At 40.4% G+C, this 23,182-nt stretch overlaps 1 protein-coding gene across 1 annotated transcript; it reads left to right on the top strand.

The window, feature by feature from the left end:
- The first annotated feature begins 1,198 nt into the window (after positions 1-1,198).
- EPDR1 (ependymin related 1) lies at positions 1,199-22,682 on the top strand. The gene is made up of 3 exons (XM_040964671.1): positions 1,199-1,467; positions 21,014-21,222; positions 22,280-22,682. The coding sequence occupies exons 1-3, from the start codon at positions 1,199-1,201 to the stop codon at positions 22,471-22,473; spliced, it is 672 nt and encodes a 223-aa protein (XP_040820605.1). The 3' UTR covers positions 22,474-22,682.
- The last annotated feature ends 500 nt before the right edge of the window (positions 22,683-23,182 follow it).

Here is a 23,182-nt window from a genome sequence, read left to right as displayed (position 1 = left end):
ACAGGAAGTGGAGCAGTCAGGACTTGAACTAGTGTCCATATGGTAACCCAGCACTTGCAAGGCAAGGACTTTATCCACTAGGCTACCACACTGGCCCCTTAAGTGGACTTTATCCACTAGGCTACCACACTGGCCCCTTAAGTGGACTTTATCCACTAGGCTACCACACTGGCTTTTAATTCCCCCTTCCGCACCTCTTCAGCTCTGCCAGTGATCTGGCTCCAGATTATTCTGTAGTCTTGGAAGTGACTTCAACACTGCATCCATTTTCCCTTATCCTCATGTCCTTCCTTCTTCCATCTTGCCTGGTCACTCCTCTCCCGGACACCATACACAAATGAAATGAAATTATAAACTTGACAAGAAGGATATTAACAAGTTGCCTTATCTTCTGACTCCACATTATGGATCCTAGTGCCAGAAGCACATAAACCCAATTCACTTTCAAAGACGCTAAATCCCCAGATACACAAACCCCTAGACTAGATGTTCTGCTTGCTGGTAGGGATGGGGTATGGGAAATCCCACTGCAGTGAGTGTAACTTGAAACAATGTTTCTAAGCCCTAGTTAAGGGCCACTCTCTCCTTTTTAGCAGTGGGGGCTGAGGCAGGCTATAGGAATACCTACTATTTCTTTGGGACGGGACCCATTTGTCTTTCTGCTTTTAACCTGGAATAAGCACACTGCTAAGAGGCAAGCTATGTGAGGCCCAGCAGGTGCAGCAAGTTGCTCTGTTTTCCAGGGCTTGGTCTTGACATCAGGAGGGGATTAGGGTTAACCCCAGGATTAGGGATAGGAGGGGAGGGGAACATCTGTGGAACAAGATGTATGGTCCGCAGAGAAAGGTCTTTTTGCTTGGTATGCTCCCACCCTCTTCAACCACAGTGCCCTTTAGGATGCTAGTGGCACCACTGCCACTGCGCTTCCTGTTGGCAGCAGTGAGCAGTGAAACAGAAGCAGCAGTAGGGTGCGGCTAAGACAGGAGTAGCTCCCAGGCGATTTACCCGAGCATTCTCAAGCCTCCTGTCCAGATCTCAGCAGCTGCAGTGAGCGGCCAGCGCCGAGGCAGAAAGCCCCTTCTCACTGACTGCAATTCCCTGCGCAGGGCCGAGTGCACCCGCGGGAGCCACCCTGCGCCCGTGCCCCTTAGCGCCCCCTTTGGTTCGTGCTGGCTCTCCCGGTGGGCGTCAGCCCGCGATGCCCGGACACGCTCCTATCCTCGTGGTCCGGGGGCTCCTGAGCACTTGGCTGTTGAGCAGCCTGTGGGTCTGGGCGCTGAGCGGCCTGGCCTTGGCGGGCTCGCTGGTGGCGCCGCCACCATGCCAGGCGCCACAGCAGTGGGAGGGACGCCAGGTCGTGTACCAGCAGAGCAGCGGGCATTACAGCCGCGCTTTGCTCTCCTACGATGGCCTTAACCAGCGCGTGCGGGTGCTGGACGAGAGGAAGGCTCTGATCCCCTGCAAGAGGTACTCCGGCGCGGGGTGGGCAACCTTCCGGGCGGGAAGCCTAGGGCCCTGTTGTGGGGCAGGGGCCGGTTCGTGAGGTTGCCAGCCCCTCGTGGCTCCTCCTCCTGGCTCCCAGAGATAATCTTTGCTAGGAGGGTCGCTTAGGGGCTGCACGATATGTGGTTGAGTCCACTGGTGGGCATTCAGTAATGTCCAGAGGGGAAGGGGCAGGATCGACCTGCCAGGAACACACCCTGCCACCCCCACCCCCTTGCTGACTGGCCGGGTGCACTGTGCTGCTGAGTCAGACCAATGGCGCATGGAATCCCCTGCAGCCTAGGGCATGCCTTGGACTCTATTTCTTGTCTCTACCAAGCCATCTGCGAGGACATAAGTAGAATATGCTTTTTTTCAGAAATCAATTTTACATTCTAGAAGAATATGGCAAACTACAAAGGGTGTGGGGGAATTGATACAAGAACAGTTCACCCTCAAAACATGTCATCCACTGCTGGCTGTTAAGTTTTGGTTTACTCCCTTAAGTTTTCATTTTGATTTGAATGTGAATTTTACATATATCATGATCGAAAAGCATACCTTTTCTGCATTCTTATTTACTTGACAAAGTCCCTCATCTGCTCTTTTTTTCCCATTTTGTTGGTTGTCCCTGCCTGTTCTTAATGGCTGCACAATAATCCACACGGGAGTAGGCCACATTTTTTCTAATGTGGACTTTAGACAGTTGTTGTAACAGAGACCCTCTCACCTTCATCTTGGTTGTGGCCCCTTTAAGACCTGATTTCTAATTCTGGATCACCACCTGTCCCCAGCCCTCCAGTTCTTTCAAGTATGTTCCTCTTGAGGTTATCCTGGCAATTCTTCAGGGTTATGTGGCATTGGCCATGCTGTAAGGCATGAAGAATGGAGCTGTGCCTAAAAGGTGCCAACGGTTTCTAGAACAAAATGGATCTTGGTAGTATCATTCATCTAAAAGTGTTTGTTGGAGTGTTAGGAATATTGAAAAAGTGGGGACAGATACATTGTTCATTGTACAAGAAAATAAGTTTGAAGGTGTCCCTGACTTTCTCTGTCCTTGGGTACCACACTCAAGGACTCAACCTACCATAGGCTGAAAATTTAAAAACTGCGTCTTGGTAACTATGCACAGATATTTTTTCTTGTCATCATTTCCTAAACAATATACTATAAGAACCCTTTACATAGCATTGACTTTATATCAGATATGGCAAATCAATCTAGAGATTATTTAAAGAATATACATGGGGTTTATGCAAATACTGTGCCATTGTATAGATGGGATGTGAACATTTACAGATTTTGCTATCCACGGGGAGTTACGGAGCCAATGCCCCAGAAAAACTGCAGGTCAGTGACTGCGCATGAGGGTCCAGGAGGCACGGAGCAGCAGAGTTACTGCTTCAGGCTGGGAATGTGTACAAAGCCAGGGAAGAGCATGGATATCTTCAGCCAGGTCTTGACAGACACCAAAAATAACAAAAGCCAACATTTGAGTGCTTATAATATGCCAGGAATGGTGATGAGGATCTTATATGTTCTACGGTTTAGTTTAAATCTCAGAACAACTTGAAAGTGTAGGTTCATGATCTCTGGTTTACTGGCAGGTTCTGAGATCTAGGGAGAGTAAAGAGCTGATTCACCACCACTGGCTGGGACTCTAAAAGGCTGAGTGAACTCTGACACCAGTACACACCAGGCTCAGGTTCACTTGTTCACTCAGCAAGTGTGTTCTGGTTTTCAGGGAGGTCACAGTGTGCGGTTGAGTTGGATTTTTAAATATTCCTGTGCAGTGAGATGAGGGATGAACTGCAGGACTCCTCAGATGATATACTAAACCTGTATTCTTGGAGGAAATAACATGTAAGCAAGCCCCAAGGCAGCTGAGGAGGGAAGTGTTATGAGAAGATTGGTCCAGAGGGCGGAGAGTGTATTTCAGGCCAGGTGCATGTGCCACTCTGGAGTATAGCGGACTGGGTATATTCCAAGAACTGTAGAGTGTCTTGTTCGAGTGTGATGAGTGATGATACTGAAGGAGTCTTAAGCAGTGGAATGTTAGCATTATATTTGATGAATTCCATGGAGGAATCAAGAGTATGTCTCCAAGGTTTGGACATAAAATGGAACCAGAATAAGTAGAAGCAAAAATAAAACCCAAGTGATTTTTCTAGGGATACAAGTGATAGATGGTAATAGCAACTGTATGACAAGGTTGCAGGAAGGAAGGAGAAGAGTCAAAGTGGGATCTTTGGGGTAGGCATTTGTCACAGTGGTTAAGCTCCTACTTGGGATGCTTGTATCCAATAACAGTGTTCCTGGGTCTGAGTTCCAGCTCTGATTCCAATTCCATCTTCCAGCTAAGATACCCCCTGGGAGGAATCAGGTTATAGTTCTTCAAGTACCTGTGTCCCTCCCCCCTGTTGGGTAACCTGAATTGAATTTCTGGCTCTTGGCATCAGCCTGTCCCAACTCTTTCTTCCATACATTTGAGGAGTTATTCAGCAGAAAAGCTCTCTCTATATATATTTTAAAGGGAGGCCTCTGTCTTGGATCCTGTAGCCAACTATATGAATGGCACGTGTAGACAGTTTTCCTTGTGATATGATTTATGTAGAAACGGGTGGATTGCTTCTTTATAGGTATTTATGTGAAAGCTGGTACAGTGGTGCTGTGTTGATGAGTAGTCATGTTGAAGGTTGACTGGAATGACCCAAATCACACTGCTGATGAAATGGAGAATGGCCAGGAGAAGAGTAAGAGTTCTTACTTTCCAGGGTAGTATTTTTCTGTGTGTGTGAGTTAGGAAATTTTAGCATCAGAAAAACTTAGATCTGAAATTTCCAAATTTTGTTTCCAAATTTGAGTTTTCATTAGGTTTCCACAGCTTTCTATGTCTATATTCCTTACTTACAAAATAGGAATATTTACAAAGAAACATTTATTGTATTATTCTGAGATTGAATTAACTCGAGGAAAAGTGGAGGTGCTTAACACATGGCCAAGACTGTCCTCATATCATCTAATCATCCTCATCACCATCATCATCATCATTATCATCATCATCATCATCTTGGTGAATTTTCCATATAAGAAAGACTGCCAGTCCTGTGGCTCAGAAATTTGATCCATCAGCACACATAAAGGCCCTCCTTTTAAATAAGACACCAAAGTATGCAAACTGAAATGCTAAATTACATATTTTAATGAGTTTTATAGCTGGCATGGGTACCAGAATGCTCAAATCCACAAGACCAGATCATTCTCTCCCTGTAGTCAGAATTACGTAGGGAGCCAAATTATAATCAGGAGGCTGTGAGCAAATATTTGGAGCAAAGTCACTGAAAAAGCATCTGATGATTGCCTGTCCCAGTCTAGCCTGAGTGCTTAGCACTGAGTTTTCCATCATGAATAAGGCAGGCCAGTCCAGAGAAATGTTTAATTGCAATCAGGTGATGATGATGTGACACATTGATTTTCACAATGAAGATGCCTTGTTGGTGAGTCTATGCTGCCAAACTCTGCTGCTCTAGACTCATTCCACCCTGAACTGAGCCTTAATCGATTCTGCTCAAGTCCGTCTTAGCAATTCTCCTTCCACAGTTCCATGACGGAGTCATATGGCCTTTGGATGTGTGATGTTCTATATCTTTAGTGCAGTTATAGTCAAATCTTGCTGACCTTGAAGCTCTTTTGTCCCAATGAAGTGATCCTTCATTTCTTTGCCCTGAACCATTAAATGTTGGTTTCACAGTTTAACTTTTAGAAGGTGATTTTCTTCTTCTTTCCAAGTTCTTGGCAAGGTTCTTTTGTCTTAGGCCCACTGCTGGCCCTAAGTCAGATGTAGAGAATGTTTAGTGCATAAATGCATTTTTAAGTTCTTTAAATGTAGATTTACTGGAACAAAGTCAAAACCTTTTTCAGGTATTAGCAAGCTGGCCAAGAAACCAGATGTTAGTAGAAGAAAATATGGATAGCTTGTCTTTTCATATTTTTGTAAGTTGAAAAGTAAGTTTTAGAATTGGATCAACTTCTTAAGGTTTTCATTTTGCATCCAGATAGTTATGGGAAAATCTCACTGATAGTTACTTTGGAATGACTAGGATTTTCCAGGCTCTCTTTTCCTTAAGACGACGGAAAAGATTAAGCAACTTTACAAGCTTAAGATAAGACAAGCTTGAGCATAAAACAGGAAATATTAGTAACTGATAATATTTCGTTTCTTAGTTCTGTCTTTCCTGACTCCTTGAATAAACTTACAAGTATTATATTTGGAAGACTGAAAGAAAAATAGAGTATTTTCACATTGAGGTCAATATGTTGAATTTTTATAGAGAAATAATATAGATAGTAAGTTCTTTTAAGTGATCAGTAACCACTGTTACAAAATGGTGGCTTAGGTGTTGGAATTAATAAAGCTACTAGTATAAAGTGAAAAGAGAAGCATTAAATGAGGATGTATTAGTACAGTATCTTAGAATATTATTAACTTATAAATCTTGCTTGTTAAATTAAGAACCTTTACTTGTAAAAGATGAGAAAAAAGGAGCGTCATGTATATTATCACCCAAGTTCTGAATAACTCATTCTCTCTCTTCCTTTCTGTATCTCTCTATTCCTCCCTCCCTCAACAAATCTGCCTATTGCAGTTATACAGCATAGACATCCTTATTAGACAATCATAGGATGTCAGTCGTTTACGGTTCCTAAGAATGATTTGACCACAACAAGTTCTTTAGCTAAGAATCTCAAGAACCTCAATGTCTTATATATAATGATTCCTATAATGTAGATATTAAATGGATTTAGGCTTTGATATAATGAAAGCATCGACAGTGCTTCTGTTATATCAGGCTGATTGGTTCCACTATAACATGGATTCTAATTTTTTAAAAGAACTTGTCTGTTGGTGTAGATAAATTAAAGGTTCCTTTTCTTCTTCTTCTTTTTTTAAACATTTATTTCTATTCAAAAGGCAGATTTTACAGAAGGAGTGACAGAGAGAAAGATCTTCCTTCCACTGTGGTTCACTCCTCACGATTGAGCTTTATCTGAAGTCAGGAGCAAGGAGCTTATTCCAAGTCTCCCATATGGCTGCAGGGTCCCAAAGCTTTGGGCTATCCTCTATTGCTTTCCCAGGCCATAAGCATGAAGCTGGAAGGGAAGTGGAGCAGCCAGAACATGAGCTGGCATGCATATGGGCTCTCGGCACATGCAAGGCGAGGATTTAGCCACTGAGTCATTGGACAAGGTCCAAGGTTCCTTTTCTTCTTTAGCTAAGCCCATGCTTAGGGTAGAGAAAAAGAAGAGACTACCTGTAAATGTTTGGGCCCTGCATTCAGAGGGCTCTCCTTTCTACTAAACCTCGTTCAGAAAAAAAGGATCAAATGATAGTGCTTGTGGGAATGACCAAGTTATCTTCTGTGAAAGATTTGGTACAGAGAATGAAATCATTGTAAATAATTTCAGTGGTCATTTGTGTTTGTGAATAAGGTAAAGCTTTTATCAAATGTATAGTTTTATTTTATCATAAAATTATCTCTTACAGAAAAGTTGCAATCCTTAGTATAAGAAGCCTCACACTCTACTCCTCTACCCTACCCCTGACCATTTGAGAGTGGGGTGCCAACCTGATATATCCATGATTCTTCAGTGGACACTTCCTAAAAAACAAGAACATCCTTCTACATAACTGAAATACACCCATAAAAATCAGGAAATGGACTTTGATTAATTTCTGTCATCTGAAGCATGGGTGTCATTCAGGTTTTACCACTTGTCCTTTGCATGCTTTTTATAGACAAAGAGTTCAGTTTAAATACAAACATTTACCTTATAGTCTCTATCTGCAAAAGCTCAGGGCTTTTTCTAGTACTTTGATACTTGCAAAGATTACAGACCAGTTATTCTGTATAATGTTCCCTGATTTCAGTTTGTCTTATGTTTCTTCATAATTAGATCCCTGTTATTTTTATCTGGCAGGAATACCACAGAGGTAATGCTCTGTTCTTATTACATCCTGATGTTCTTTGATCACTTGATTGACTGCTGGATTCCAGATTTTTTCACTGTTATGTGACACTTTCTTCTTTGTAATTAGTAAATATGTTGTAAATAGATATTTTAAAATCATGTGCGCATCCCATTACTTCTTAAACTTTCATGTTATTCATTTATTTATATTCACATGCACCAAAGATTCTCATTTTATTCCATTTCCTCTCATTCTTGAATTTTGCTGTTCATATTATTCTGGACTGAGCCAGTGGGAGCCTCTTCAACTTGGCTTCTATGTTCTTTTGATGTGTCTTCATATTCTTTCAGCACTTCCTTGCTGAAAGATGATCCATATTCCAGATCATCTGCTCTTCCCTTGCCCTGGCCCTAGAAGAAGCCATTTCCCAAAAAAGCCCTGGTAACTTTCACTGAAGGATAATGTTTAGAAGACATGATTTGTGTACTAACTATACTCGTTGCTTTCAAATGACTCTATTCTTTGTACAAATAGCAGGTTGAAAAGATACATTCATGCACACATACTTTAAACATACATTTGCATCTAATTTATAATCCTGCAATTCTAATCCATAGAACTATTAACCTGATATCTGTAATTCCAAGGTTCATTTCACCTTCCAATTCTGCAGTTCCCTTCTAAGACAATGCATAAACAAGCTCCCAACATTCTCCCAATCTGAGTGTCCTGGTGGATTTTACAGGGCTTTCCATCTCAAGTCAGGAACAGAGGCTTGCCTTGCTTGGTCCTACCTAGTGGCTTTATATAAAGTGCTCAAGCGGAGGAGGGAAATATTGGTTTTAATATAGGTTTGTTTTATTTTGAGTTTTCCAGCTATTCATCATTATAAATCAGTGGGTATCTGGGTGCCAGGAAAGAGATTAGTGAAGGTACAACACATTTATTTGGTCACAAAATCTGTTGCATAGGTTGAACATTCATTTTAAGGAATCCCAATGAAACTGTTAAATATATTTGACAATAAGATTCTGGACTTTCTATCATTTTCTATACCTACAATGTCATGACACAAATGGCAGAATGAAGAGCTTGTGATGGTTGCTGAAGAAATATACTGTTGTAACAACATAGGGGAAAACACAGGGGAAATCCCTGAGCCTATGGAACTGTATCATGAAAATTAAAAAAAATAACAATAAGTAAGAAATCTTGACTTGTGGGGTTGGCTCTGTGGTGCAGTAGGCTAAGCCCCTACCCTGTGATGTGGGCCTCCCATTATGGGTGCCAGTTTGTATGCTGGATTCACTTATGATCCAGCTCTCTGCTTATGACTTAGAAAGGCAGAGGAGGCTGGCCTAGGTTCTTGGGACTCTGTACTCACTTGGGGAGACCTGGAAGAGGTTCCTGGCTTCCAGTTCCAGTTCAGCTCAGCTCTGGCCATTTGGTCATTTGGGGGAGTGAACCAGCAGATGAAAGATCCTCTCTCTCTATTACCCCTTTCCTCTATATAAAATTTGCCTTTGAAATGAAAATAAATCTTAAAAAGAAATCTTGACTTGGAGGATTTCAGGAGAATTACTCCTTTTTTTAGCCTTTCTTCCCTCCTTACAAGCTCTGATGGCTAAAGCTAATGTTTGCTGTTACTAGCATAGGACATTTGACTATTTATAGCTTCCTGATATTCAAAGAATAAACAATGTTGATTTGCCATCCTGAAGTTTTTCAAAGAAAGAGATTTTCTTGGAAGCACATAGAGTTTGCTCTATTCAGTGGATTTAATCTGAGTATAGACCCTGAATTCCAGAGGGTTAAAACTGGGCTGGGGAGTGAGAAATGAGAAAAGGGTGTGCCAAAGAAGAAGCCCTGGAGAGGCAGGTGGAGTATGACGCTAACTTGAAAATGAGTGCCAGAGGTGGTCGCCATACTGCTCTGAAAACATCTTTACTTCCCTTCAATAACCTTGAGCTGCTTCTTCCTGATTCTGACCTTAAAGATGGTGGTCAGGGGCAAAGTGCCCAAAGATCTGAAAATATTCCACCAATTAGTGGTTTGCTTTTCCTGGAAAAAAAGTATAGTCTTATATTTCCCCAATTCCAGTAAAAATCTTCTGTTTTTCTCCCCTTTATATTTTCTCTTATTTTACCCATCTTTAAAGCAAAAAAGTCTTTCTTTGGTCCTACTCATTGGAACCTTCTATTTAAAGCAAATCTCCTGCTAATTCTGATTACTTTCTTCCCATGCTCTTTCTTTTAAAGATGTATTTTATTTCAAAGTCAGATACACAGAGAGGAGGAGAGACAGAGAGAAGATCTTCTGTCCAATGATTCACTCCCTAAGTGACTGCCCATGCTCTTTTGAATCTTCTCCAATCAAACTTTCATCACCACACTACTGAAAATCACAAGTCTACTTATGGTCAAGAGCAGTACATTCCTCATTGCAATTTAGCTAATCTTTCACCAGTCCTCACCTAAAAAAGGGTCTTTTCTTAATTAATTGCATTAATCTTAATGCGCTTTCTTCACTAGGTTGTCAAGACACTGCTCCTGGGTTTTCCCTCCCTTCTGCCTCCTCTCCTCTCTCAGTCTCCTTTGCTCTAGTCCTCCCCACCAGTATATTATTGATGAATGTCTCATGGCTCAGCCTTTGTAGCCTCTTAGTTTTTTGTCTGTTAGCTATTCTTGGTACTCGCATCCAGGTCCTGTCTTTAGATGGAATTGTACCACGTGGGGATCTGCATGTACAAAGACCTTTCAAAACTCTAATGGGAGAGTAATTTAGGGCTTTCATTTTTTTTTTGCATTGAAATCAACCTATATTTTAATTTAATTTCCTACAAACTTATTGGAACATCTTCAGATATCTCCAATCCAGAGATCACTGCTGAACTCTACATTAATATATATCCAGCAGTTGAGAGTTGAGTGGACTCTGCATTTGAATCTCTAACAGTCATCACAGACTAAGCATGTGCAGAATGAATGTCATCTTGCATACAAGCAAACAAACAAGGCAACCAACAATACTCCGTCCACCTGCAATTTTTTTAATGCAGCTAATAGCGATGTCTGTTATTCAGCATAAAACCCTTGCATTCATCCTTTACTTCTCTGTCATTGACTTGCCATATATTGGACCTAATTATGAGTCTACTCAGAATATGATGATGCCTTCACTGTTATGTTGTTCTCTCTCTCTCTCTCTCTCTCTCTCTCTCTCTCTCTCTCTCTTTCTCAGGCTTATTTATTTGAAAGGCAGAGAAAGAGAGAGAGAGATCAGCAGAGATGGAGAACTCAAACTAGCACACTAAAATGTGGAATATGGCATTGCAGATAGCAGCTCAACTCACGACACTAGCACTTCATACTTGTATTTTTGAACAATAAACTCATTGATGTATATAACAGTGTTATGCCTTGGTATTTATCTACCAAGAGAGACTTGGTATTTATTTGTAACACACACCACATATCTTCTTGTTAGTAACCTTTGACATCAAATTATACTGCCCACCATATTTTTTACATTATTGAAGTAAGGTCATAGCAAAGCTTTCCAGGAAAGCATAGCATAGAAGAAACTCCAAGCCGCATTTCACCTGTGAGGCATTCTCAAGATGCTCCTCATCAAACAGTGTCCTAAATATCTCTCTTGTTTCTCAGACCCAATTTTAGGATTTCCTCCAAAAGAGGAAATGAAATTTTTCCAGGTCCCCAGAGGAGGTAGAAGCAGTGCCTATTTGAACTGAGAGGCCTTCTGGGAAGCATCAGACCCTTAGTTTAAGTCATTCTGAGGATCTCAGAACAGATGGATTATGAAGAGACAACAAGTGCCACTGGCACCAAGGCCATGGTGCCTTGGTCAATGTCTACCCCACCACAGAAGGCTGCTTTTGTTATAGATAAAGTTAAGTCAGCTGCAGGAGTTCCAGAGTATGAGTTGTGCTTATGGCAGGAGAGATGAAAGCTTGCCACAGAAGAAGCACTGAAGTAACTTTATGCTCTACCAAACAAGACACTTCTTGGGAGCACCTCAAATGCCATCAAAGAACTGGCAGAGGGGCAGATGGCAGCACAGTACCATGGAACATGTCAGTGCCTCGATCTGATACGGCATGATCAGTCAAGAGTGAAAATACATCTCAAGAGGAATGTATGTGGCATCATAAATTGCCCAAGACCTGGGAGGCTGGCATTCAGCAGCTGCAAAGGTAAACACAAGGCCCCCAGAGATGCTTAATAAATCCTTGCAGGGAAGACTGAAGAGCCAGGCCCCCAGTGTCATTCTGAAAGCTTCTAAAACATCCCCTTTCCATCCATTTACTGAAATACCCCTTAAATCTTAAGCCTGTGACATAGAGCATCTCACCAAGATGCTGAAGAATCAGCAAGGCCATTCTGGGATGAGAATTCAGACTTGCCTTGGCAAAGATGCCCAACACACCCTGGAGCTGTTGAAACTGGTTGAAATCCAATACTTGAGTATGAGCTCTGGTTGAAGCAGAGACTGAGACAGTGGAACAGGAATAATTCTATCAGCCCACATCTGTGAGAGAAAAGGCTGCTGGGTGACTCTACTCTTGACTTAATACTCTCTGAAATTCCATGTCAAGAGTGATGCTTTGATGTGTGTCCTGTGGGCATGAGAGTCCCTCATCGCTCTCTCCCTCCCTCTCTTTCTCTCTTCAATGTTTTTAAGATTTTATGACACAGTTTCATAGGCTCAGGGATTTCTCCTCCCACCCTCCCAATTTTCCCTCTCCCTCTACCATCATTCTACTTATTTAAGTGTATCATGACATTATAGGTATAGACAATGGTACAAAGTCCAGCATCCTACTGTTAAGTTATATTTAACAGTTTCATTGCGAGTCCATCTTTTATTCAGGAGTAGAGATGCATACTGCAGTGTATCTTAACTTCTAGGTATGCTAGTCTTCATTAAACAGTTCCTCTAGATGAATATATGTACATACATGTCTGTCTATCTATCTATCTACCTATCATCTACTTTGATCTTGCATTTTGCATGAAGACTGCCTTATATCAGATAGAACATATGATATTTGTCCTTGTGGGATTGGCTTATTTCATTGAGCGTGATGGTCTCTAGTTGGGACCATTTTGTTACAATGGTAGAATTTCATTCTTTTTAATGGCTGAGTAACTTCCCATACAGTGGACATACCACAGTTTCTTTATCCATTCCTCTTTTGATGGGCATCTGGCTTGTCTTCATGTCTTCATTAATGTAGATTGTGCTGCTGTCAATATAGCAATATAGATCACTTTCTCATATGCAGATTTCATTTCTCTTTAGGTATATTCCCAGGGTGAGATAACTGGGTCATATAGTAGATCAATTTTCAGTTGTCTTAGCAGTCTTCTTACTGACTCCCAGAGTAGCTGTACTAACCTACACTCCCACCAACAGTGAAATAAGGTACCTTTCTCCCTACATCCACATCAGCAGATGTAGAGTTCTGAATGTAAGACAATTCCACTGCAGTTAGGTGGAACCTCAATGTGGTTTTTACTTGTATTTCTCCAATAGATATGGAACCTGAGCATTTCTTTGTGTCTATTAGCCATTTGAATTTGCTGTTTTTGAAAAACATCTGTTCATTTCCTTGCCCATTTCTTCGCAGAGTTTTTTGAAGCCTTCTGCCCATTTCCTTTGCCATCTGCTGTGCTGTTGGAGTGTGGTCCTTCTGGCCTGTCTCAGCTTCAGCAATGACCTGGTTCACTCTTGGGGCCTCTGGGAAGCCACTCACAAGAGAGCTCACCAAGGAGCTAAAAAAATTAAGCCTGGGAATCTGTTTTTCTGAGATGAGAACACAGTTCCTGTTGCACAGAACATGTGTTTATTTAGGAACCACTCAGTATGTTGAAAAAAAAACTTCAAATGTTTGGTGTTTTATGTAATCTTTCTTTGTCTCCCCATGCTGAATCAAGCTACTGAAAGGTCACTTCTCAAACACAGAGGAATTTTTATAGTGTGTGTATTGGTACAGGCTCTAAGGAGCTGTGCCACAGGATTTTCTATTAAGGAAAGAGGCATAAGGAATTTTACCCTTTTTATTGTTCATTGTAATTTCTTTTTATAGCAGGTTTCTTTTACCTGAATCTTACTTAGATGCATGTTTATATTCACTTGGAGAACGTATTCAATCACTTTTCTCCTGCAAAGCTACTAGGATTGTATACTCTCACAGGTTTTAAATGTCTGAAAACATCTACTTATTTTATATAACTATTGGGTTGTACACAATTGGTTGGGTAAAAGTAGACTGTGTTCAAATATTTTTATGGCACTTACAGCTCTAGAAAAAAGTCTGATATCAAGTTAATTTGGTTTTGTCTGAGTCATTTTTCCCTACCCAGGTTTTGGAGACTATTTCTGTTATCTTTGTACTTTATTATTGTCGCTAGGCTATGTCTGGCACTAGAGAAATTCTGTCTGCATTTTCTAGAGGTTTCATTGTCTTTTTTCTTTGTTGTAGAGTCTCTTTGTATATATTTGGTTCTCTTACATCTGATTTTCAAATTTCTTATGTTTCTTTAATATTTCTGTCACCTTGTATTTTTTTTTCTTGAGTTCCAGGACAGTATCTCCTCAGTTTTTTTTTTTGTATTTTTTTGTTTGTTTTTCCTTTTCTTATAGCTCATCTGTTTTATACTCTCTCTCCACTGCATTTTTAGTTTGTTTTTTACATACTTATTTAATATCAAGATGGAAAGAAAAAGAAGGAGAGAGCTCCCACCCACTGGTTCACTCCCCAAAGGCCTGTGTTGGTTGAGCTTGAGCCAGGCTGAAAGTAGGAGCCAGAAACTCCATCCAGGTCTCCCATATGGACAGCAGAAACTCAACTTCTTGAGCCATGTCCCTTAAGATCTGCAGGAAGACAGACTGGGAACACAACTGGGGCTCGAACCCAAGCATTATAATGAGATGGGGGCATTCTAACTAGTGGTTTAACTGATAAGCCAAATAGATATTCCATATATATTTATTTTCATGATAAAGTTTTTCATCAGAAACTTCTCTGGTCACATATTATCCCTTTTTCCCTTTCCCCTTTTTATCACAAATGTACTCTATCCCAAATCCTAATGAAAGTAAGATTTATAGTTTAGAGTTTTGTTAAATGCTACTTGGAAGGGTATGTGCATAAACATATTTCAACACAGAAGGAATTTATGTATTCCTACTGAAAAGCATTGGGACAACTTTGCATTCTCTTCTCACCTTCCTTATTTTTCTTGTTATGTAGCTCTAGAAACTACCATACACTATAGCAGCTAAATTTTTGATGAGGCTGTGGTTAAATAAAAAAAAAAAAAAATCAGCCTGAATTATTGTCTCATGAAAAGGTTTTTTAAAAATTATCTTTCATTACATGAAAGAATATATGCCTACACATTGCCAATACTCATCCGGATGTATTCTGGGGAAAAACATCTTCAATTTTTTTAGTACTTTTTCTCATCTTTTGAACTATAATCCAAATAGTGGAGGCCCATCACCTTACAGCTTCTTAGATTACACACATAATTTTTCTTTGATTTTACTTTTCCTTGGGCTGTGTTCTTAAGGAATTTAATTTTCCTTGTGTTATATGTGATTGGCACCAATGTGAACAATGAGTTTGTGTCTAGCACATTTTAAATTCTGAAATAGTTTTTTCTTTTTCATGTCTCATAATTACTGTAGGGTGTAACTCAGACTCTGTGTATGCCAGAATGGCAAGCAGCTGCTGCTCAGTTTTTCCTCTTGGGAGTCCGAGGGCCAGCATGCATTACTAATCTATTATATTGCATATTAAACAAATCCAAAGTTTGTCTAGTTTCTTCCATAAAAGCCAAAGTCTTTTTGTAATCACAATATCATATTTGCCCACTCCCTTTTCTGTAATTTAGTATGTCCCAAACAGCCAAGCAGCTCTATGTGGATGGGAAGATTTCATTCTCTCTCATTCCTCCCCGTGGAAAGCAGGAAGGGGTATGGTATTACAGAATTAGTATGAGTCCGGCAGATCAAATCTTGGGTCCCATCCCAGCCCGTTATTTACTACTTAGTTGTGCTCAGAACTTTGTGTATTTTTATTTGTTAAAGAGATAATGTTAGTAGCAGATCAGGCAGTTGAATATGCCAATTTGTAACCACTATCTTCAAATTTTCATTTTCTCTCTTATTCTATTCATTCAGGACAGAAAAACAATTAGTTCTTGGATAAAAAGGCACTAACTTGTCAGGTCAACCTATAACCAAGTCAGACTATGGTAGTTTTGATCTAAGATTAGCCAAATCCTTGGACCATGCTGATTCTGTTAAGGTTGTTCCAAGGAATCAAACAGATATTATCTTCACATACTTACTTATTTCAAAAGGATACTTAGAGCTCTAGTGTCAGAAAAATCTAACGAATGCTTAAAACATAAGAGTTCTTGTGATATAAGCTCCGAGGTTTGATTTAACAATTTCACTGAGACTCAGGCTCTGCTCTATCCATTCACTCTGCCTTTTTAGATAATTTCATGATTTCAGGATGGCTACCTCTGCTTCAAGCATCACATTCTTATCCAACTATAATCAGAGAGGGAAGTGAAGGAAGTGGAATTGGGTAGAACTTTGGCAAAACATCTAGAGGATTCTCTCTCCCTGCAGACTCTCCTTTAGATTTCCAGACAAGAACCCCTAGTTCTAAAAGGAGACCTAAGGAAATGAGCTATGTGAATGAACCACCATATTGGATGGCAGGCAAGGGAGAAGGAGTATAAATGGCTGCTGCATCTTCTAGGAAGTGACCCACCATAGCAATGATGTCCTCTCTTTATTCTGAATGATGTAGCACTCTTCTTATTCATATGTCATGGAGTTTTATGTTTATAATTCTGATGGTTAATTCCCTTGTTGAATGCTAGCTGATGAAAACAAACAGAAGCATGATTATAATGGACGAGAAGGACCCACCCACAAAAAGCTGCATGAAATCTTAAACTTCTCTCAGCAGTAACTGAGATGATTATTTTAAAACTGTTATATGGTAAAAACAAATGAACATATTTTCTAGTGTTTGTGGAATGTGTGAGTTTTATTAAAGATAGATGATTGCAATGCAATGTGTGTTTTCAAATTCTATTTTTCACAACCCTTTTAAATATCCTCACACAAATAATTAACAGAAAAAATCTATAATGCTGAACTTATTATAAATATCAGTATGAGTTCATGGTTTAGCTACAAGAAGCTCCTACCACTGGACAGTCCTCAACAATGACATCTCAAGGATAAGGGGTACACCCAGTGCCCTGATGTTACTTTCTGAGTTGTTTTCCTGTTCAGTATGATCACAGTTGCTTACAGAAACAACTGCTCTCTCAAATTGGAGGCAGGGAAAGTCCAAAGTGAACCTGGAATACTTGGTATCATGTCAGAAAATGACCACACTTTGAGACCACTGAAACATCAGAAGGAAGTTAGAAATTACTATAATGAGCTGTCATGTATTGAATGCATATAAATCCCTGAGGCCACAGTAGTACTGGATAGATTCAGATGTGTAGATGTTGTCTGCTGTTCCACTAGAGCTATTCTTGCAACACTCACTGAAATGACTGACTCAAGAAATAGCATGACAGTTAACTGGGTAACAGTGCATTACCGGCATCAAATGTATCACCCATCAATTATTTTCTAACTACAAAAATAAGCAACTTTTTAAAGGAGACTTCTGGAGTCACCATATGACTAGTGACCAAAGTTAGTACTATTCACAGTCAGAAGGGGAGTTACTGCTTAGTGGATACCAAGTCTCAATTTTGCAAGGGTTCAGAAAACTGGTGGCATAACAGTGATTGTCCTTAGCACTTCTGAACTATACATTTATAAACAGCTAACATGGTAAATTTTATGTTACATACACTTTGCCATGATTAAAATTTAAATAAAAGAATAACTATATTCATGAACACATACCTAGAAAAATACACGTTTAGAGAGATGCACAGAGTTGTTATTTCTGTATCTCAGTTTCTGGCAATGTCTTACTTTCTATTCCATTTCTGTATTGTTTGGATTTTACTACACTGAATGCGAACCAGTTCTAGAGAAGCTATGAGTCTATTTTCTTCCACAGTTAAAATGCCTACATTGTTCTCAATGTTTTGGAAAACATGGGGATGGCAGAGACAAATGTTTAGGAAAATACATTTTTAGGAAACAACAGAAACTGTCCCTGTAGCCTGAGAATTTTGTTAAAGGGAAAAAAAAATCTTTGTCCTATCTGATGAGAGGCAAATAGATCAGGTCACCGCCTGTGTTTGTGGCTGCCATGGAGAGTATGACCTTCTGACTCCTCCTTGGGCCTTGCTCACAGATGAGGCCCAACTGCGGGCAGTGGGGTCTTTGTGGAACTCTCCAGGCCCTCTCAAGGAATTGTGCTAAGCCTGGTCACTGTGTAGGAGGGAAGGGGTTAGCTGTTGACCAGTGCTATCTGTCTGTTTGTCCTCCAGGACTACAATTTGTTTGATTCTGCCCTGGGGTGTTATTTGTATTTCCGACTGACACAACTGCCTCCAGATCAGAAGGAGGCTTTAGCCTTTCCTCCAGAGATCCAATTTCTCTGAAAGTCATCTTTTATACTCAGGAGTTATCACCTACACAGCATCCCTGGCTGGTGATTCATTTCCACATGGTTGATCTCTGCATGTTTCCCTCTTGCCCTCTATCAGTCTTTTGGCCTTATTTTCTATTTGTGACATTACATATCTGTAATTATGTGTATGTCCCTGCTGTGAATGTGTTTACATTAACATATAGACCTCCACAACATCATTAAAGTTTTTTCTTTCCTACTGTTTATCATAGAATGGTGGCAGCATTCACACTCACATGGAATCTTTAAAAAAATTACATTTTAATTACATTAAAATATTTTTCAAAATTCTACTTAAGGTAAAGCCAACACTACCTCAATATCAGATGATGTCCTCTTTTAGAAAAATCAAAGATTTCAAAAACACAGAGAAGCACAAAAAAAGACTAGCAAATATGTCTGCCAAACATCCAAATTGAACAAATGCTAACATTCAGATTTATTCAGCTTTAGAATTCTCATTTACTTAAGTGTATGGGCAGGGCTGGCCTCAGGGCAACAGTGTATCTGGCTGAGACCCTCTCCTGCTCTCCTCTTTTTTTCACTGCAGGTGATTGACCAGGTGTTGTTGCTCTTTGGTCCTACAAAGGGACATGCCCTACAATCCCCAGATCAGCTGTACTGTCCATTTTCCACTGATTTTCTACCTGGAGCTGTGGAGTCCTCTACTGTCAGATTTCAGTACTGGTCATGAGTGGCACAACAGTCACCAGCCCATCAAGGAAGGCTTGTTATAACAAAGGAAACTTATTAGAAACTCGGCCACAGAGTCTCCAAGTATCTTAGAAAATAAATGCATCCAGGAGATGAACAGCTGTTGTAATCCCAGCTTGCTAGAGCCTCCCCTCCCACCTACAATTGTTCAGTTGATGTGTTGGAAAATAGCCTCTGGGACTTAAAGGTTTACATGTGATAGGGTCAGACAACTCAGCAGACCTAGCAGCCCTTTAAGCATGTCCAGGGGAGAAAATATGTAATTGTCTCACCCTGGCTTAGATATCCACCATTGGCTCAGTAAGTTCTGCTGAGATTGTCATGGGCAAGTGTGACAAGCACTGGCTGCCAGGAGTGTTTCTTTGTGGAATTGGAAAAGTGGGTGATAATGTCAAGGCATCCCCACCTTCTCCTGCAGCCTGCTGCTCGCTCTTCTGTCAGGAAACAGTCACTGAAGTTTGAAAAGTTAACAGCTAGAGAAACCAGAAAAACTGGGAATGGTATTCTAGCCTGGGCACCTAGAAATTGGAAAAGTACAAAACAATATAGCAGGTAGTGAAAAGAAAAACAGTAGAAAAATCAGAAAGACAGCTATCTACTCCTGAGAGAAAAGACTGGGGTGATTCACATATAGCTCATGTGTCATTAAAGGCATCACAAAGAAGGATTTATATGTGGGTAAAGGTCTCTGTATTGATAAGGCATTATATATACTAGAAGTTGCAGTTAATATTTCAATAGTTTAGGATTTGGTATGGTGGAGACTTAACTGGCACTGAAATAATAGTGAGAATCCAAATCCAAATGTCCAAAAGTTAAGTTAAGTGGACCCTGCATGCTTCTTATAAGAACTCAGCCCCATTTTTGCGTGTGAACTCAGAAACTCACTCTTTTCTTTCTACAACCACTTATCTGCTTCTAAAGGTGCATGGCTGTTTCTTTCCTTGTAAGCCATTTCAGGTCTTTCCCAAGATACAGATTTATCCAACTATATAAAATTAGATTATATTTGTTATTTCCATACTAGCTTGTAGAAGTCCAAAGCATAATACTAATGGTGATACTATTTTGACTATATGCATAGCTAGCATGTGAGTTATTTTTTCTAAGGAAGATAGAATTAGGCATGGACTTGAGATGCAGAATTTGTGGCCTCGATGGAGGCTTCTCTCGATCGTGTGTGGGCCATCTTTGCCTGCTTGGCCAAAGCCATGTCTTCAGGCCCTTCTGCTCTCAGGCCTTGCAGATCCACTGTGTGAGATGAGGGCTAGAAGCTCACTCTGCACAAGTATGGTGGTCTGAGTTTGGGACTAACAGTGAAGTACATGGAAACACACAAACCTTCACTAAACAGCAATATTGCTGAGGTGTAAGGGAGATACTAGACTGGTGACAACATACATGCTGTGCACCTTCTGGGCACATCCTCAGAATATCTGCTTGTCACTCCATATCAAAAGGGAATGCATGGTCACAGACAGAGGCCAAGAGTATGCAGGCAGATTAAGCTTTGGGAAGCCAATTACTCTGAGGTCCCCTCTATTTCTGTCCTTGTTGGTATCAGCCTCCCTAGGGTGTCAGGAGAGCCCATGCTGGGTGTAATGGCATTCACCAAAGTCCATTCCTTCTGGTTCACAGATAATCAAGGAAATAAAGGGCAGGGAATTGTTCTGCCTATTCCTCAACTGGTCCAAACACTTGGAGTATATCTGATGCCCTTTCCAGTAGCATTTGTAGGAAGCTGGACCAGAAGTTGAGCAGCTGACTGAACTTGCTGACACCAGAAACAGCAGCTTAGTCCACTGTACCACAATGCTGATCTCAGTCGCTTCTTATCCTATACTCAATGTATCATTGTAGCTCCTGACTTAGGGCTAACAAGGATAACAACCAAACTAGGGTCAAAATTTCCAGAGTCTCTATGGGTTAAAGAAAGCCTAAAAACTATTTGTTAAGTCAGTGTGTGTATCTTCCCTGTTTTTGTATTGTGAACACAATGCCTGGCATTCAACACATCTTTAATGAGAATTTGTGCAGCAAATATTCAATGTTGAACTCTTTTAATTATTTCATATGCAAATTATTTCATGTGCCCAGTGTTTATAATCTTTTTATATTTTGAAAGTAAAGTAATAATGATTGTAACCACAAAATTCTATGCTATTTTCTCTCCATCTGTCTTCCAGATTATTTGAGTATATCTTGCTCTACAAGGATGGAGTGATGTTTCAGATTGAACAAGCTACCAAACAGTGTGCCAAGATCTCCCTGACTGATCCCTGGGATCCTCTTGACATTCCCCAGAACTCCACCTTTGAAGACCAGTACTCTATTGGGGGACCTCAGGAGCAAATCATGGTCCAGGAGTGGTCCGACAGAAAATATGCACGATCCTGTAAGGATTGGAAGGATCTGAACATCTGTCTCAGGGATGCATGCTGGGGGAAAAAGGCCTAAGTCCATTAAGGAAGGTAGTTGTTAGGAAAATGTGTTAGTTGAATGAGATGCTTAAATCCCCGCCCCCACCAATGAAATCCCCATGTAAACTCTGCTACTGAGGATACACTAGGCTCTAAGCATTGTATTTGAAACACTTCCCCTTCCAGTGCCACCTGTAACTATTTGGCATGTTTGCTCTTATAGTGAGCCATGGCATGTATTGACTTTCCATGGTCACCCCCAGTAAGGTGATGGAAGGCATCTTTCTAAGTCACACATTGGATCAGGTGCTTCTTTTTCCTTCTCTCATTTCACTTCCTGAAGCTGCAATGTTCAGATCTACTCTTGTTATTGTGAATATGGAACTTTCCTGCTTTTATTTGAATCTTCTCTGATCTGCTGCCAGTAAACATATTCCAAGACTGTTGTCAACATACAGGTATTCAAACTATAGGAAAAAGCATGGTGGTGCCTCAAGAAATCAAAAAATAATGGCACAAATATAATCTAATTTTATATAAAAATAGGATCCCATTATTCCACTTCTGAGTAAATATACTAAAGAATCAAAAGCAGGAACTAAAAGAAATATTTGCACATGCATGTTAATGGCAACACTATTCACAATAGCCAAAGAGTGAAAACAACATTGATATTCATAGCTAGAGGGATAGGTAAACAAAACACAATGGACTATTAGAAACACAATGAACTACTACATAGCATTAGAAAGGAAAGAATTGTGACACGTGCTACAACAGATAAACTACCACTCAGAAGAAGACAAATGTTGTTGTTACTCCACTAGTAGGAAGTAACCAGATTTGTGGAGATGGGTAGCTCCCAGTGAGAGGGGCGAGAGGAAAACTGGGAAGATGGAAATGCCTGAAAGGAATTGTGATGGTGCTTATAGAGCATGAATGTTCTTAAAAACAATGTACATTTTACCATAACAAAAAGAGGCATTTTACCTATTTTCTCTATTAAAAGGGTCAACTCTCTTTCTCTTGCAGATGAAACCTGGATTGGCATTTATACAGTCAAGGATTGTTATCCTGTCCAAGAAACCTTCACTAGAAATTACAGTGTGCTACTGTCCACACGGTTTTTTGATGTGCAGCTGGGCATAAAAGACCCCTCGGTGTTTACCCCTCCAAGCACGTGCCAGACAGCACAGATGGAGAGAATGAGCGAGGACTGCCCCTGAGGACCCTGCAGACCCTGGAGTGGCTGCCTCTGACAACAGATGTCCATGGCACCAGCTGCAAACAGATTTGAGACTGATTGGGTTGAAAGTCCTCACTAGAGACAACTATAATTTTTGGAGGATAGACATTGCTATGGGCTTGTTGGTTTGGCTGATTTTGATGACTCTAGCTATGTTTATACAAAAATCAAACGGAATAATAGTGGTAATTTTAGCTCAGTAATGGCTAATATAGGTACTTCATATATAGTTATGTACCACAAAGTATATTTTGATCAGTGATGGATCATATATATGACGGTAGTTCCATAAGAGTGTATCACCCTGTGATAACACAGCTGCTTGTATAAATATACAGGCTATGATATTCACAAAATGACAAAAGTACTCAATGACAACTGCCCAAAACATGTCCCCATCAGTAAGTGGTGCATGACTGTTTACTATAGCCTAATTTATTGGGGGTTTTTTTGTGTGTTCAAGTGCATGCCCAGTGCAGCGACACACAAAAAAGTTAGGAGTCAGTAAGAGCAGTTAGCCTTAACAGACAGGAGTATTTTATTACTGATATCGGTAAGAATTAGGGTGATAATAAGCAGATGGATGCTTGTCAGTTTTAGTATTAGTTGCTACGTCCCCTATGATGAAAGCCCCTTGTGTCACAGCACCAGAGAACAACTACCCCCCATCCCACCCTCTCTGGTCCTGT

The sequence above is a fragment of the Ochotona curzoniae genome, unplaced genomic scaffold (assembly GCF_017591425.1).
Source record: "Ochotona curzoniae isolate NIBS_2020 unplaced genomic scaffold, NIBS_Ocur_1.0 scaffold_3835, whole genome shotgun sequence".
Taxonomy (NCBI): Eukaryota; Metazoa; Chordata; class Mammalia; order Lagomorpha; family Ochotonidae; genus Ochotona; species Ochotona curzoniae.
Note: the sequence above shows the minus strand (reverse complement) of the source record. Positions and strands in the feature narration are given on the sequence as shown.

Excerpts from the sequence above, each read along its gene's own strand:
- EPDR1 (XM_040964671.1), top strand. The coding sequence starts at position 1,199 with ATGCCCGGACACGCTCCTATCCTCGTGGTCCGGGGGCTCCTGAGCACT. Across the intron at positions 1,468-21,013 it reads GCTCTGATCCCCTGCAAGAG|ATTATTTGAGTATATCTTGC; the intron begins GTACTCCGGCGC and ends TCTGTCTTCCAG. Across the intron at positions 21,223-22,279 it reads CAGAAAATATGCACGATCCT|ATGAAACCTGGATTGGCATT; the intron begins GTAAGGATTGGA and ends TTTCTCTTGCAG.